At 37.2% G+C, this 17302-nt stretch overlaps 1 protein-coding gene across 1 annotated transcript in view; it reads right to left on the bottom strand.

Moving 5' to 3' along the window:
* The window catches only part of LOC127229615 (POU domain, class 6, transcription factor 2-like), a 215265-nt gene extending 198909 nt beyond the window's left edge, over window positions 1-16356 (bottom strand). The window contains exon 1 of the mRNA XM_051194690.1: window positions 16209-16356. Within this exon, the coding sequence (XP_051050647.1) occupies window positions 16209-16313 (105 nt within the window). The 5' untranslated portion in view covers window positions 16314-16356. The remainder of the gene's footprint in view (window positions 1-16208) is intronic.
* Window positions 16357-17302: the final 946 nt, after the last annotated feature.

Raw genomic sequence — 17302 nt, 5'->3', positions numbered from 1 at the left:
CCTATCCCTCCATCCTTTCTTCCTCTCACTTCTGTTTTTACTCTCCTTGTTCCCACAAGTCTCCAGTTCACTTTTATGCCTTTTTTTTTAATGTTTCATGATGCATGGAGTTTAACCAGTGCCATTAGCATGGGTGTAGGAGTGAAGTTATCCCCTGGCATGAATAGCTCACCAGTGGCTATACCACTGAAGACCGTTATTTACTCTTATCATGACAGGGCCCCCACGATCTTCTCTCCATTCTGTGTCTGAGTGCTTCCCAACCCAGTCATGGCAGGCCCAGTGTAGGCAACAATAGCTGATGTGAGTTCATGAGTGCTACAGTCATGTCAAGTCCATAAGGCAGCATTTCACAACTACACCTATGCTAGTGGCCCTGGTTAACTCCAGAAGAAGAGCTCAACCACAAGAGAACACCAATTGATGATCAGAAAGCCCAATGCTCTGTAACAGTCAGAAAGCTAAAGGCTCCCATCTGCCCTGTAATTATGTGGTGATGGATCAAACACATAGTGCTTAAGAGGTTCCACACACTTTGACCTCTTGTGAGAAGAAAAGGACAATTCCTACTCAATGTGAAACGGCAGATAGAGTGTTGACAAGATAACTAAGTAAGTAAAGGCTCATGTGCCAAACCTGACAACCCAAGTTTGAACCCTTGGACTCACATAGTTAAAGGAGAGCATTGATATCACATCTTCCTCTGACCTCTGTATCAGAGTGGCACATGCATGTGCATATATCATAACACACACACACACACACACACACACACACACACACACACACACACACACACAAATAAATGCAATTTAAAAATAACAAAAACCATTGGTTCTGCTGTGCATGTGCACAGTCCCACAGTCCCATAATCTTGAAGTTCCAATCCCAATTCTTTTCAGTTTCCTTCAGATATTATGCAAACTTTCCTGTGCATAGTTTTTTAAATCAAACTCAAATTTGCAGTCTCGACTGCATGTTCAATATTAACATGGGAATTCCCACATATTCTTTTACAGATACCATCTCTGATAAGGGATGTCTTTCTGTATATATGTTTCTCTTACTGGTTGATGAATAAAACAATGTTTGGCTAATAGAGGCAGAAGTCAAGCAGGGCTAGAAGATGAGGAGAATGCTGGGGGAGAGGAGAAAGGCACTGCAGAGAGATACCATGTAATAGAGGAAGGAGTAACAGGTCTAGACCCTTCTCTGGTAAGATAAGACCATGTAGAAATACTTAGATCAATAGAAATGGGTTAATAATTAAGAGAGAGCTAGCCAATAAGAAGCCCAAGTCATCAGCCAACCGTTTTATAATTAACATACTGTCTCTGTGTGTTCAATTGGGGCTGAAGCAGAGGGACCTGGTGGGACAAGAAAAACTACAGCAATACATCTCATATTATAAAAGATTATCAGATTCTAATTTGAAACTTGGAAATGTAACTTTTGTGTATGGCACTCACCAACCAAATGATATCAAAGAGCATTTATTGTTTACTGATCTAAACTAAAATCTTTCTTAAACTTCTACCTATATTCCCTTTTCCTCATCTTGTTATACAGAAGGTCAATTTTTTTATTAACATGATAATATGTGTGGTCTCTGATACTGTTTAAAATTAAACAGTTTAAAAAAAGGAAAAAATAACATGTTGTATTCTGATATTACTATTTTCAAAAATTTGAAAATACAAAAATCACCTAGTTACCCACTGGGCTTTCATTGCAGACTTGAATCAGACAAAATCTTTCCACCCAGAATAATAGTTAAACGAATTTGCTTTAAGAATAGCAAAGCATTTGTACATATTTGTCTTCAACAAAACTAACTTTAAAAACATTTCTCCAGCCTTCTGAAGATGTTGCTATTCCATTTAAAGTGCCCTCCAGTGATGCTTTCTGGTCACATCTGGTTTATTTTAGTTTTATGCAGCTTAACATCTAGTTAGGTTAAACTAATGAAACATAATTTTTGCATCTTTTTTTCTCAGTCACCTTTGTCTTGTAAGTGTTGCTATGTATTTAAGATTAAACATTTTGGTGTGCTAAAGGTATCTACTGGTCACCTTGCTAGTGACTCCAGAGTTAAATAAGTTACATAGCATGTAAGAACCCATAAGCAACTCACTCACTTTTTGTAGACATTTCTATGAAAATATAACATGGCCATTTTAAAGATAGTCTCATTTATACTTTCTGTAATGAAACTATGAGCAGAGTACCCCAAAATTCCCCAAGATGAGGGAAACAAAGGCAACTCAAACCTTAGAAGGCTCTTAAGAGGGGCATCTACCAAGTTAGGCATTAGAAGAGGGCTAGCTGCCATATGTTCTCATATAGAACAATCAGTAAGACTCTCAATACCAATAGCACCTTAGGAGATGCAGGCATTGTTAGGGACAGTAATGACAAAGAGTAAAAGGAAGATGGTATATATAATGAAAGAAAAACCTATGCAGAATTTGGTAACTCTTTTCAACTTTTCACTCATTTTAAGATGATCCATTTTCTCAGAAAGGAATGAAATAGAGAAGGAAGGAAAGAAGGAAAGCACAGGGAGATGACGGCATCTAAACCTAACGTATAGGAAGCCAAGACCCTCTGTCATTCAAACACCCCTTGCTCAGCCTCTCAGTCTGACAATATTCCATCACAATGCCCATAGTACCACTTTTCTGCAAATCAGGCAGAAAGCATTTACATGGATAAAGCATGGAGAGAGAGACTTCAGTTCTCTATTCCTGGCTCCATGCAAGTGCTCTTCTCAGTCCTGAGAGGACAGATTGAGCACCACTTTGATTTCTGATAGGGTCTGGCATCCCTGGTGCCCTACTTATATGTGAGGATTTCATCTTTTTCATTTTGGCTTTTTCTGGAAAAACATAGAAGTCCTGACTCCTCATGCCTAAACTTTCCTTTACAGGACATAGACAAGATAAAACACAGATATACTAATCACAAAGTTATAATTATAAATTAAAAGCCAAAAATAACTTCAGGAATTAGAGAGTGTTAATTATTGACCTTTAAAACTTTGACATAATTAAACAAATGCATGATATACTAATTTTTTTAAAAAAATAATGAATACTAGTAATTTGTCATAAACTCAAATGACAGCTGGTGGGTCAGGGATAAGGTCTCCTATCACAAGGTCATAAACATAATTTGGTTCTTCATGTGCTGCTGTGGTAAGCCAATAGTCAGGCAGATGCATGAGGGGCAGTGTGACCTTTGTATTCAGCATTTCCTTTAAGACCATTTCCTGATGAAGATTTAGTTGATCTGGGAAAAGAAGAATGCCACTAATAATATTAGAGGAGGAGACATGCAAACAAATGAAAAAAAAATTTAAGATTTATGTGTACAATATCTCTGCTGCCTATTCTGACATCTAAGGTTCTTTTGTGCACAAGCTAAACTCAGGCCCACTTCTTTCTCAGATGGGTCCTTGTAAGAGATGGATGGCATCAGTCTACAGCTCAGAACATAACCATGACCACATCCCCCTCCCTTTGATCCAGAGCAGTCATCAAAAGAAGGAGAGATGTGGGTGTGGAGATGTGGCAAACATGACACAAGATGACACAAGATATAGTATATATCACTGAATTACAGGCCAAAGGCACAAAAAAAAAGGGGGAAGGGAGGAAGGGGCCAGAGACAGAGGCAGACAGAGACCAGAGACGGGGAAAGGAAGGAAGAAAGGGAGGGAGGGAGGGAGGGAGGAGAGGAGGAGGGAGGGAGGGGAGGAGGGAGGAATGAAGGAAGAGGAGAAAAAGTATTGCATACATGTTCTATGTTCCCTTTTATTCCTTGTGAACTTCCAAAGCAATAAACATTTTGTTGAGGATCATTTCAGGAAACCATTGCATTTCTAACCGTATGTTCATTGGGTCTGAAAATCTTAAGTTATTTGTTAAAGAAGATATTTTGGAGTTAAATTTATTAGATCTTACATTCATAATATAAATGTAAAAAAAAAAGACTGAAGTTTTGTGACAATTTCAAACTACTAGATTAAGAGAATTTTGTTCTCAGCCTTACCTACCATCAGGGCCACAGATATTTAAAATGTTATTGACAGGAAGAAATGAAGTTAGGGGCAGATGAGCAAAATAGAAGAAGACCTTCATCTAAATCAGTGTGAAGAAAAATGGAATTGAAGTAGGAATTAGATGGCACAATATAAATCAGCTTTCCAAAATTTGATTTAAGATAAATGATATCACATTACCATGATTCTTAATGATAACAATAAGGACCACAATTATTGCATAAACTAAGTATATATTAGCAATTATACTTCTCATGGGCAGCACTTAAGGCCACATTTTCATTTTGTGGCTTTGTGTGCAATTAAGGTTTAGCAACTTTGTCACCAACATTCTTATAACAAATTCTAACTGCCACTTACTGTCTACTTGTGACTGTCGTCTAGGCTCAACTTCCTGGTCAGGAAAACCAGGTTACATGCATTTATCTCACAGACTTCCTGTAAGGATGAAACCATATTTGCATAGTGTCTAACATCTACCAAGTTCTCATTAATTCATGGGTTATCATTAGTGCATTCCATTTGAGACAGCTGAATATTTAGCACTTTTCTGTTGTTTTCTAAAGGGGTGTGTGTGCATACATGTGTGTGCCTGCCCGTGAGAGTATGCTGTATGTGTGCAAGTGCTCACAGAGGCCAGAAGAGGGCATTGGCTCCTCTGGATTTGGAGTTATAGGTAGTTGTAAGCTTTCCAAAGTGGGTTCTAGGAAGGTAGTACAGACCTTTCTCTGGATGACTGATGTTATTGTATTATTTTATATATTCAACACAATATTCAAGGCTCTCCCTGAAAGACACACACACACACACACACACACACACACACACACAGAGAGAGAGAGAGAGAGAGAGAATTATTTAATCTTAGTTGCCTTAAATTTCTATCACAATTGCCTATAAAGCTTTATTTATTGCTTAATGCTCAGGATTGAACACAGATACTTGCATAAGTGAAGCAAACACACTACCACACATACAAGATTTGCAAAGCTTTGGAACAGATGCCAGTTTTATGCAATGACCACTCAGAGAAACCAAGTGAAACTTTCTAGAGCAGGCCTTGCTTGTAGTCAATAGACTTTAAAGCCTTTCCCTGGTTGTTTTTGTGGCAGCCAGAGTTAAGACCAAAAAAAAAAAGAGAGTAACCATGAAACTTCAGAAAGAACAGCTGGACTCAAATTTCACTTCTTCCACTCACATGGCAATATGGTTATAAGAGAGGTCAAATGCTCAGGGCTGGGTTCTTTTTCCACAAGTTGAGAAGTGGATTCTGGAAGTGGAAGTATGGCTGCCAACTGTGTCAAGGCCAATGTTGTGACCTGTTATTGAGAGCCTGTTCTGAGCTTGAGGAGGCAACAAACTGCTCTGATACTCACAGGTGAAGGTGGCTATGTGAAATCCAGACTATCTATCCTAGAATCTGGGTGAGAACAGAGAAGGGGAAATTGTATATTTCTCCAATGGGCAGGTCAGAAAATCAATTTCCATAAATCTCTGCAGAAAAAGCTGTCATGAGTAGCTCCCAGTGTCCCCTTCCCCTGAAAAAGATTTCATTGTCTCCCAATTAATTTTCCTTTACATATACATGAAATAATGTATGATTAAGATCCACAATCACAGATATCCTAAAAGAAATGTAAACTGTAACTCCTAGCACATTGTCCTAAGTATTCAAGTAGCAGACCTTTTGCCTACCTTATCAAAACACCAAGTTAGTAAAATTCAAAAGATAATTCTGATCATTTTTTGGTTCAGTCTTCTCTCAAATGCATTATGAAATGTGTATATCAGAGGTGAAAGATTGGTCTGATATAATATGAAATATAGAGAATATGAATCTAACTGGCAGTCGTTACCATGAATGCCTTGTTGCTTCCTGCTCACTAATATAAGTATACTAACTTTGTCATACACTGGTAACACTCCTGTGACAATTATCTTACTTGGGAGCAGCGAGGCACATGTCAGGGTGTAAGACACACACTGTGATCAGCTGAATGGCTGCCTTGGTTTTAAAGTCATTACATATCTGACTGAGGACTGGCTCCTTATATAACTTTCTTGTTCTCCCTTCTTTATTACTACATACAATATTGTGATCTTTATTGCTGTCTTAATTGACTGGGGTGTTCTACCTGTAAATGACAAATATCTTTCACAATGCCATTAATCTCTTTCATTTTTAACATTATACTTTATCATCTGTCTTTATTAGGGTTGCTATTGCTGTAACATCATAAACAAAAGCAAGTTGGTGAGGAAAGGGTTTATATGACTTACACACTCACACATCCCAAAGGAAGTCAGGACAGGAACACAAACAGGCCAGCAACCAGGGAGCAGAAGCTAAGGCAGAGGCAATGGAGGGGTGCTGTTTACTGGCTTGCTCAGTCTGCTTTCTTATAGAACACAGAGTCTCCAACCCAGGGATGGAACCACCCACAATGGGCTGAGCCCTCCCCCCATCACTCACTAATTAAGAAACTACCTTACAGTGGCATTTTCTGGAGGCATTTTCTTAAGTACATTTCCTTCTTTTTAAGAACAGCAGAAGCAGTGGAGCGGAGCTGGCCAGAGCCTAGAAAAAAGGCTGTGTGTGCTGCAGGGGCAGAGCTAGGGGAGTGACCCAAGCTACTGGGAGAAGCCAGAAGGTGGTAAGTAAATCCCAAATAATTGGACATTGAGTTATTTATAATGTGACAGTTTGGTTTTGCTTGGTTCAGATTGTGACTGTGTCCTGGTCCTTCCCTCTTGAAGATACTTAATTTAATTTTGTTTTTTACAGGAGCAACAGTTGAAAGACTTGGAACTTTGAAAAGAGATTTTGGATTTTTAGAGAAATTGAATGTTTTAAAAAAAAGACTGAAATTTTAATGTGTTTGAATTTGTAAGACTGTGGGAATAAGAAAGGAAAGGTGGCTGAACTATGGTAGTTCATACTTTTAATCCCAGCACTTGGGAGGCAGAGGCTGGCAGAACTCTGTGAGTTCAAGGCCAACTTGGTCTACAGAGCTAGTTTCAGGACAGCACAGTGAAACCCTGCCTCAACAAACAAACAAACAAACAAACAAACAGAAAACAGAATAAAACAAAAAGTGTGATTTAAAGAAGATTTATTCATGTGTCAAATTGAAAAGGGGTCTGTGCTGGCTGGACTAATGTCAACTTGAAAACTGTAATTATCTGAAAAGAGAAAACCTTAATTAAGAAAATGCCTCCATAAGGTCCAGCTGTAGTGTGTTGTCCTAATTTGGGATTGATGGGGGAGGGCCCAGACCATCCATGGACTGATGGTCCTGGGTTCTATAAGAAAGCAGGCTGAGCAAGCCAGTCAGCAGAACTCCTCTGCATCAGCTCCTACCTCCAGAGTCCTTCCATTTGAGATCCTGTTCTGACTTCCTTCAGTGATGAACACTGTTGCACAACTGGAAGCGAAATAAACCCTTTCCTCCCCAACTTGATTTTGGTCATGGTATTTCATCATAGGAATAGCAACCCTAACTAACACATCATCTCTTATGAAGGGCCATATGTGAGTTATTTTGGGAAAACAAACCCCCACTTAGAAGATTCTGGAACACATTGTTTAGACTAATTGATAACAGGACTCATTTTTAAATAATTGGTGCTCAGAAAATGGAATATTAAGAAAAGGATATAGATTTAGAGTCAGGCTTGGTGGCACATGCCTGTGGACCCAGGTTTTTGGGAGTCAAGAGTATCAGTTGATTACAAGAGTTCCAGGAGACCTTGTCTTTTTTTTTTTAAATGCAGATCTATTTTTAAGTAACATGTGGCATTCAAGATATGCTTATAAATATATGCAGTAAGTTATAGAACTTATAACAAATATAATGCAAAATATGAATGTACTCGGGTGGCATAAATACTCTCTATGTGTATGTATACATGGAAACTTTCTGGAACGATAGATAAGAAATTGTTAATGAACATTAGTTTTCAGAGAGGGAAATAAAGGGTATTTTGCTTTCCAATTTGTATTGTTGTGTCTTATTGAAATTATTTCCCCAAATTATGCTTTATTTTATAATTTCTTAAGTGCACTAGGTAGCTAGCTCATCTCAATTGAGTGCATATCTAAACAGTGTTCATCTCTGTGATGCTTTCCTCTCTTTCTGTTTAGGGTAAAACAATCCCAGCTTGTATGATTCAGCACTCATAGGAAGTAGCTACATGATGGAAATGTATTGAAAGACAAACACAATTTTATGAGGGAGTGGGACAGTCATCATCTTTTGCTTCTAATAACCAGTGTGCTCAAATTTTAACTTGAAAATCTTGCAAGGTGTTCTCAACAACGTAGTTGAAAAGAGTGTTTTATAGTACGTACCTAACATAGTTTCTGTATATATTAAATTTAAAACAGATTTTAAACACCTTCAGATAATTAGAAGTTAAATAATCAAGCATTTTTAAAATCCTTAATGTGTGTGATGCAACTGTGCGCACAAGTATGTGTTCATATGTTCATGTGTTCATGCATGTGTGTGCATGTACTTGTGACTGTGGTAACTGGATTACCAAATTGACCTGTTTTCATCCTTACCTTTAAAATCTAAACATGTTCACACACACACACATTTTCCATAAATAAATCATAATTTTATCTCTTGAAAATACTATTAATTTTCTACCACAGAACAAATATGATTATTTTAGATTTAAGCACAGTTTTCCTTTGTTCCCACATCTTTCGAATTAGCAGCATCAGAAATGTGCTAAGAAAGAAATCCAAGAATATATAAAGTTCATTCTATTAAAGAACATGTTGAAACTGAGAAAATGAATGCAGCAGCAAGCATCTACTTTTAAGATTCTGAACCCCTCCTATACATAAAAAAAAAAAATAGAAAAGTTCAAATTTGGGGTTTTTACATTGCAGCAAAATTTTATAAAACCTCCTATTTTTCCCAAATTCTGACCTGGGGCACTTCACCCCCCAATCATCACTTGTGCCTTCCATTCAACCAGCATCTTGTCAAATCTGGCTGCAAGATTAAGTTTCCCAATTCAGAATTCAATATTGTAACCCTAAGGATATAAGATCCAAGCTGGAACATTCTGTTTTTTAAAAAAAAAAAAAATGGATAAAATTGTTTCAGCCCAGAGACCACAGTTGGCCAGACCGTAATGATGAATCCTCAGGACTGACACTAAGTGAAATGAGTTTGATGTTCTTGGCTTTACTTGTGCACATTAAGCAGCATTTTACATTTGTCCCAACCCTCAACCTTTTGGAGGAGAGGTTGAAAGAGTCTTATGTTCTTGTGTTGTGTAAGGCTTACAAAATTAACAAGCTCTGTCAGAGCCATTTGTCCTGCTGTGCTAGCTTTTTGTGTCTTTTTCCATCCTGTCCATGCTGGCCTTCACTTTTAGAGATACAGAGCTTCTGTTTCTATATAGGGTTGCTTCTCTCTTTTGGAACTAATGGATTTTGTTTAAAAACCATGGGTGTGAATTCTGTATTGAAACCTCTTAAAATTAAAAAGGAAATTTAAGCTCTCTATAAGTGATGCACTTTGTTCTCTCTAGGGGAATTTGCCTGAGTTCTGATGAGTGCTAAAAAATCTTCCTTTTAAGGGACATCTAAGCTTTTAAAAAATATACCTGTTTGAGTCTCTCTCTGTCTCTCTCTCTCTCTCTCTCTCTCTCTCTCTCTATATATATATATATATATATATATATATGTATATATGTATGTGTATGTATACATATATATAATAAATTAGAAACAAGCTTGTTTTACATATCAATCCCAGTTCCTACACCCTCCTGTCCTCTTCTGTTTCTCCCCCCCAACCCCATCCCATCCTCTTTCTGCTCTCCATGTTTTCTTCTTAAAATAGTTTCTAAATATTCATGTAAAAGCAACATTGACACTAAACTAAGTCCCCGAAACACCTACTGTGGTAAGTTGCTATTTCAGAGCTTTAGCTCACTGGTAAACTCTTGTAAAAATGCTCCAAGGATGTCTGACAGTGTTCTTTAATTCTGAAATTCACATATGACAGTGACACACAGGGAGCTTTTCTCCTTTAATCTCCCTTTGGAGATTTGATTTGTCTAAAGTTGTTTTCACTATATATGATTTCAATTACAAAGTCAGCTGAAGCAAAATTATGAGATAACAAAAAACACCAGGGAAGCAGATGCATTGGTGGGTTTGTTTGCTGCTCTTGAGCCCTTGTCTCTCCTTCCAGGGTCCTTCCTGCCTAGGCAGCCCACCAAGTTTCACTGTTCATTTCCTACTCTTTACTCTGACTCTGGATCACAGTGGAAAATAGATGAATGGCTGACAGGCATAAGACAGTGAGAGAAAAGAGCAGGATCCCAGAGCAATGATCTGAGTGAATTATCCTTCTTATAGGTGTTTGCACATTTTTGTGTATCTTTGATCCCAGGAATGGAGAGCTGGTGATTATATGGGTACATCTTTGCCTGGGAGCAACCTACCCCTCAAAATAGGTTAGTAAAATTTATTCTGCTGATTCTTTGCCCCCCACCCCAGATCCTTTACTTAGAAAAGGGCTACCAAAGGCAGTGGTGTTGCAGTTCACTGGAATCTGAACCCAGTATCAACAGCTAAGCTGTCTGGTGAAGAAGGAGTCCTTCTTATCATGAGAGACTTAAAGCTAGTGAAAAATCAAAAGCTATTTTCCAAAGACCAGCTGGGTGGAAGAATAAAGTATTTTACTACCTTAAGCAAATCTAGAAATTTTTCTTTAACATAAATAATCAAGGATGCTTTCAGTTGTCTTGTAGTTGTTATTTATTTGTGGGATTTTTTTTTACTTGCAAAATATTAGCTCTGATATAACAATATGGTCATTTATGCATAAGATAAATAAAATTAGCACAAGCTTACGTTAACCCAGGAAGTGAAGTTACCAGGTAAAAACTAAACAATTTTCGCCATCACTGACTCACTCTGTGGGAGCAGAAGAATAAGAAAATGATGGAAAGAGAAATGGACCCTTCCTAAAATGTGATGCTGCTGCCTTCCTCTAAATAGCATCCTCAAAGTGAGACTCAGAAGAGATGCACAAGGAGAAACACTGATACAGTCTTCAGTGTAATCTCAGAAGAGCTCAAGGCAGTATGGCTTAGAAGGGCTGTTTCCACGTGTTCAGGAAAACAAGACCTGACTTGGCCATTTATTCCACTGCAATACATTAAATTTCTTAAAGGAGGAAGAAAGAAGGGGAGTGGGAGGGAGAAAAAAAATGAGAGACAGAGGAAAAGAAAACTGTTACACTGGCTTCAGTTTCTATTTAGAACAGCTAATCAGTTTTTTTTAAATCACAAATGCAAATTAAAAGTAGTATAATTTATATTTTCTATGTATACTCAATTTATGACCAATATTTACTTTTCTATATGCCTTCTGCTTTTATCTTTGTATTTTATTTCCAACTTTATTTTCTGCTGTTTCAAATATTATGAAAAAGCAAATGCTTAAACAACATAATGCAGTTGAAAAGCGGTGTCTTTTTCCACATTTGCAGATATGTCCAAAGCTAGTTTTGATGTCAAAGAGAAAAAGATACTTGAAGCTGCTTGCTAATGTGCAGTTTGCACAGCAAGGCAAGTCAGTGGGAAAACGACTTCTTTCCCTCACCTTCAGCTAGCACTCAGGATTTAACGGGAAGCTCACCACAGACAAACTTTCTTTCACATGCTTATTTCACATATTATCACTGCACTGATAAAATGACTTCATAGTTTACATGCCCACTTCAATTTTAAAATATTGAAAAGACAATAAAAATTAAGACTACCAGACAAGAATCACCTACGCAACATTAGACTGGCTTCTAAATTAGTGTCTAATGAAGCGTTTGGTATCAGTAATAAAGACATATGACAAGTTCAATCTTAGTGACTCTAGCTCCATTCTATACCTGAAGAAAATCTTTCATTAAGTTGTATTTTGCTATCACACTAACCACCTATAGCACCATGGGAAGTGTATTATATTTGAGCAATTATCATTTCACATCCCGAGATGTATACATTTACTGAAGCAATTTATCAGTTTCAAAAAATGTCATTCAGATCCAAGTGACTGTCACTAAAGTATATGGAAGTCATATTTGGCATGTGTTAAGTAAGCCCCAATGTTTAAATGGTATATATTTGGCATGAAGGTCAATCCAAGTAGACTGATGACAACACGCCTGTCGTTAACTTGAGACTAGCATCCTTTCCCTAATCAACCTCCACCTCATATCAGCTTGAATGTATTTCAGGTAAGCAGATTAATCTATATTTCAATTGCTTTGAAACTGAAACATGACTTCTACTGGTTTTAACACCAAAAAGTAGAAGTGAGAGAATATGTACTGCCACCAGTCAAATTCAGGACACACAGTGACAACAGCCTCTCTGAACCATTAACATGGGCTTCTAATAGACAACTGTGACACACTGTACATTGTATAAATCTACTTGAAAATAAGATCTATTTTATAGGGGAATAAAACTGCAAATGCTTTTGAAAACCTTTCCAATACTGTGGGAATATAGACTAGTTGGTGATTTCCATTACTCTATATTCTAGCAATTTCCTTTAGAATCGCACCCACGACCCAGTTATTTCCCTCCCATCACAGGCAAACTCTTAAATATGCTTAATAAACACTTTTTACAAAATCTAATTTGCCTTGCCTGTTGTTTTTAGTACATAATTTAACATCATCTATTGATAATATTTGCACAATAGTGTATAGACTTGTGCTGCCAGCCCAGATCCTTAGGGCTGCACAATCTGGATAGTAGACCTCCCAGTTTTTCTGGGGAACAAAGTGCCAGAAGGAGTGTTAGACGTAATGACCTGTCTCCATGAGATGAACAGAAAACAAAACAGTAAAAACAGTCTGCAATTGTAATGGACTAACCTGTCACTCATAATCATACGTTTACAAAAGAGAAAAGACGTTGAGAGGTGGATATTTAAGTCTTTGTTTTTAAATGATAATTCAATCCCACAAGTCAAATCCTTCTTAACTGCTGAGCTTGAATTTAATTTGAAATTATTTGAAGGATAACAATCCGTTGTTTGGAACAAGGGTTTAGGGAGCTTACTCTAGATAATTACTATCAAAAATCTGATTTGATTTCTAAAAATTGTATGAATGAATCGAGTTTCTTGGTCTTGATATACTAGGCAGAGAGCTTGTTCTTCCAAGTCTAGACTGCTTAATTGCTTGCTTGAGGGAGGGAAAATCCTGAGGGAGAGGCATATATGAGCAATATCTGCTGTGTGAAGCCAGAACTCTCCCAAGCTAGATCATGCCCAGTAATGCAGAAAGGTCTGATCTTCCCTCCAGTTGAAATGACCATATGTATTTGATCCAAGAGCTGAATGAAAAAGGAAAGCAATACTGACCACATTTCATAGAAACCTTTCAATATTTTTGAATGGAAAACATAGCTCGGAAATGTTTGTTTGCTTCTCCCAGCTAAAGCCATTTAGATACAAGAATCAAAACAGGAGGGGGGGGACAAAAATAAATACCCCAACACACATTCTAGAAGAAGCAGCAGCAAACATTTTGCATTATCAAGTGGGACTGTCCACACCTGCGGAGTATGTTTTGGAGGGTATTTAGTCAAGGGCTTGAAAACAAAGCCCCCTTTTCTGTCTATGAGGAACTGCAAAGTAATTTCCCCCTTTTCTTTTCCTTATGTTACAAACAATCAGTTGAAGAAACATTCCCATCTGTGCCGTAATAGTTAAAATGAATCCATTTCAAGTGTTGACCATTTTAATATTTGTCTTTATAAACATGAGTCAATTTAGACTTCTTTGGTATATATAAAAAACTGTAAGGTATTTCCCTCTCCATTTAAATAGTGCTTCAATTTCAAATTAAAGAAATGAGCATTTCAGTGTGTGCCTTTAAGTACTGAAATTCTTTCAATCTTCAAAATAACTGCTTCTGTCACACCTATCTTCACAATAAGCATGAGTTTTTTAAAAAACAAATAATTTTTGAAATGTAGTGCCTGAAAATGCAGATCTTTGGATGCAACTATTTACAAAGTAATAATAACTCATTAGCATTAGTGTGCTTTCTGGACATGGACCTTAGGAGATTCCTAGTGTGCATGCAAGACAGAGACAGAGCTAAGGCAGAATCACAAGTACTTAACCTTGACAAATAAGAAGTTTTGCATTTGTAAAATATACACTAGTTCATCCTTAAGGGTTCATGATGGGGCCTTTTAGAAGTATACACATTTCCAATTGATTTCCAATAAAAAAAAATCTTAAAGAACAAACTAAAAATGTTCTTTCTCTTTTTCCACTGGAAACATATACAAAAGCAAACCAGAGTAATTTTGCCCAGTACTATGCACCATAACTATTTCATGGAGAAACAGTATATGGCAACTGAAGAAAAGTTTTATTAAACAGAATAAGACAGCTGTCATGGGTTCACATTTTAATCATACATAAAAACCTCATCTCCTTTAGCAGATCTATACTTAATTCCCCACTACAAAATTATTTGGGCTCCAATTGATACACTTTTCCACTAGCACATACTTACAGTACAGCAGGTCTTGGCAGTATATAGAATTAGTTGCATATTTTCTCCTGACAAATATATGAACACAGCCTTCACTTTATAACATGCCAACAGAATAAAAAAACAACCTCAAAGTTTAAAAGAATTTTTTTTCTGTTCAAGCAAACATGTACTTCTTTTAAAATAATGTGAGCATGTGGAAATATGGTATTACGTATCTGACATTTTCCATCTAGAAATGCATTATGAGGCATGCTGGTGTTAATAAGCTATGTACCATCAGACTCCTGAAGTGCCTCTCTATAATTTGGTCGAAAACGGAGTAAGAAGGTATATAACTACCATGCAATTAACATACAGCAAACACATTTTATGTCTTCACCTTGACAGTGGAAAGTGTGCAAAAAAAAAAAAAAAAAAAACCCAAAACTTTTTAGAGTTCATAAATATTCGTAGTCACATTCTGATTTACCAGTTAACAGTTCTTAAGCAAGCATAGAGAACTTAGAAAAAAATTTAAAACAAAGCACATTTCAAAGAAAAACTGTGTATTCCTTTTTTTTGCGTACCCCACCCCCATCACCCTCCCTCCAGCGGGGCACCGTCATTCCTTTCAGCACTCCGGTTATCAGAAGGCAAATGAAAAGACAATGATCCTTTCCTCCTCTCATTTAGCTTCCGACGCAAACATTTAAGCACAAACATAAAGTACCGATTTAACAGAAAGCTCCGGACAGAGAGAGCAGGACTCACTGACCCATTTGGAAGACAAAGACGACAGAACAGCACAGCTCTAAAGATCAGCTTGTGAGGCCTCTGAGAGATATCCTTCTGGCATTTCATCACAGGAGCCCCAGACCAGTTCACCTCCCTGGATACAGAGAGGAGGAACTAAATAGAGCTGTTTATTAAAGCTGCTGTGCTGGATTGCATTAGGAAGCTCGGGCAGGCCACCTGGACCTTTCAGATTGTGGCGGTGTTTAATTTGCAGCCTGCCCCTCTGCAGCAGAGGAGGCGAAGGGCTACTACTATATTTACCAGGCTCAGTTACACACCACCGGGACTGAAGTAAAGGCACTTGTATTTGTGTACTTATATTTTCCATACAGACGGTGGGGGGTGGAGGGGATAGGGAAGAATACAATCTAAATAAAAATATTGAATAGCACTATAAAAAAAATTGTAACTACTACCTAGGAAGCATGGCACTTTATTTCCTTCTCATACTTTATTTCTTTCAGAGATCACAATATAGGTAGAAAAAAAAATAAATTCTCAAAATGAAAGTTTGTTTGTTTGTTTGTTTGTTTGTTTCCTATTCAGCCCAAGTCGTAGATTTGCTATGCTCTTTGAATTTCTTGGTGGTGATTTTGTTTTGGTCTCTGTTTTACGAGCATCACACCGAAGTTTCCAGCTCAGCTTTCCTAGCCAGATTTAATGGGCGCCTTTTGCCTTTCGCACTTTCAGCACTACGCTGGCAGGTAGCTGAAGACACAGATAGAAAGATGGTACAGTAAATATGAATTATGTGAATCATATGGTGAGACCCTTGTGGAAAAGGGGGAGTTGAGAAATGGCTGACTCCATACCTGACCAATTACAGCTTGCATGGTCCCCGTGTCCTGCTGCGCTGGGAGATCGCAATCCATCATATGTTGTCTTTGAAAAGGAGACTGGGGGTTTCTGGCATGCATCTGTCAATCAACTTCTGCACTCACAACCATCACCAAAAGCAAGGGGAAAAAAGTCAAGCTGCTCCACCAAATAGGATGAGACTGTCATGTGACCTCCGGCAGAGACACACACACATTCACTACCTCCATAGAGCATAAGAATTTTCTGTAGATATGAAATGACATTGACAAATATCCAATACCTAGTAAATAAAGTGAGACAAAAAGCTATTCACCACAGACAAAATGTTAGCTGTAATCTTCTGCTAATGGTATATAAAAAATAAAAACAAAAATGTGAGGATTCTTTTTAATGCTCTAGAAGTATATTTTAAAAATAACTTTTTATGTGATAATTGAATCTTTTTTACAATATACATTTTTAAAATTGTAAACTCATTGTTGGACTTCTGTTAAGCTGTCCCTTGTGATTTTGTTTTCAAACCTTCTAAATGACATTTTGATGACATTAGTTTTATAAAAAGTCACCGTTATAGAAAAGCTTAAAATATTAACCATTATATATCACAGATGCCCTGATATTTATTGATTGGAAATGGATATACAATCTGATGACTACTCAAACATAAAATATTCAAAGTGTGTAAATAGTAGTCACTAAACTTTTCATCTTCCAAAAGGTTAGGGAAAGATTTACTTCCACTTCATCCAAACTGATGTGCTACAATAGACAATACTTCCACTTTTTCTCCCATTTAAATAACGTTTTCTGATCCTACATACTGTAGGACAGGTTGCTGGTGTATTGTGGGCCATCTATTACAAGACATGAAAATAACCAAGTAGCTTTTTAACCCTTTCAGTATTAAGAACCTGATTTTGAAGACAATCCTACAGATAGTGCAGACTTGCTCTTTGAAAAGCCCAAATCACAAATGGCACTATTTATTTAGTGACTTTGTAAATTGATGGTTCTGTTTGCTCACTCTTTCAACAAGAGCTCATTAATTACTGCGTTTTCCTTAACAAAGAAAAAAGGAAAAAAAAAA

The sequence above is a fragment of the Phodopus roborovskii genome, unplaced genomic scaffold (genome assembly GCF_943737965.1).
Source record: "Phodopus roborovskii unplaced genomic scaffold, PHOROB, whole genome shotgun sequence".
Classification (NCBI taxonomy): Eukaryota; Metazoa; Chordata; class Mammalia; order Rodentia; family Cricetidae; genus Phodopus; species Phodopus roborovskii.
The sequence above is the reverse complement of the archived record's forward strand: the minus strand, read 5'-3'. Positions and strand labels throughout refer to the sequence as shown.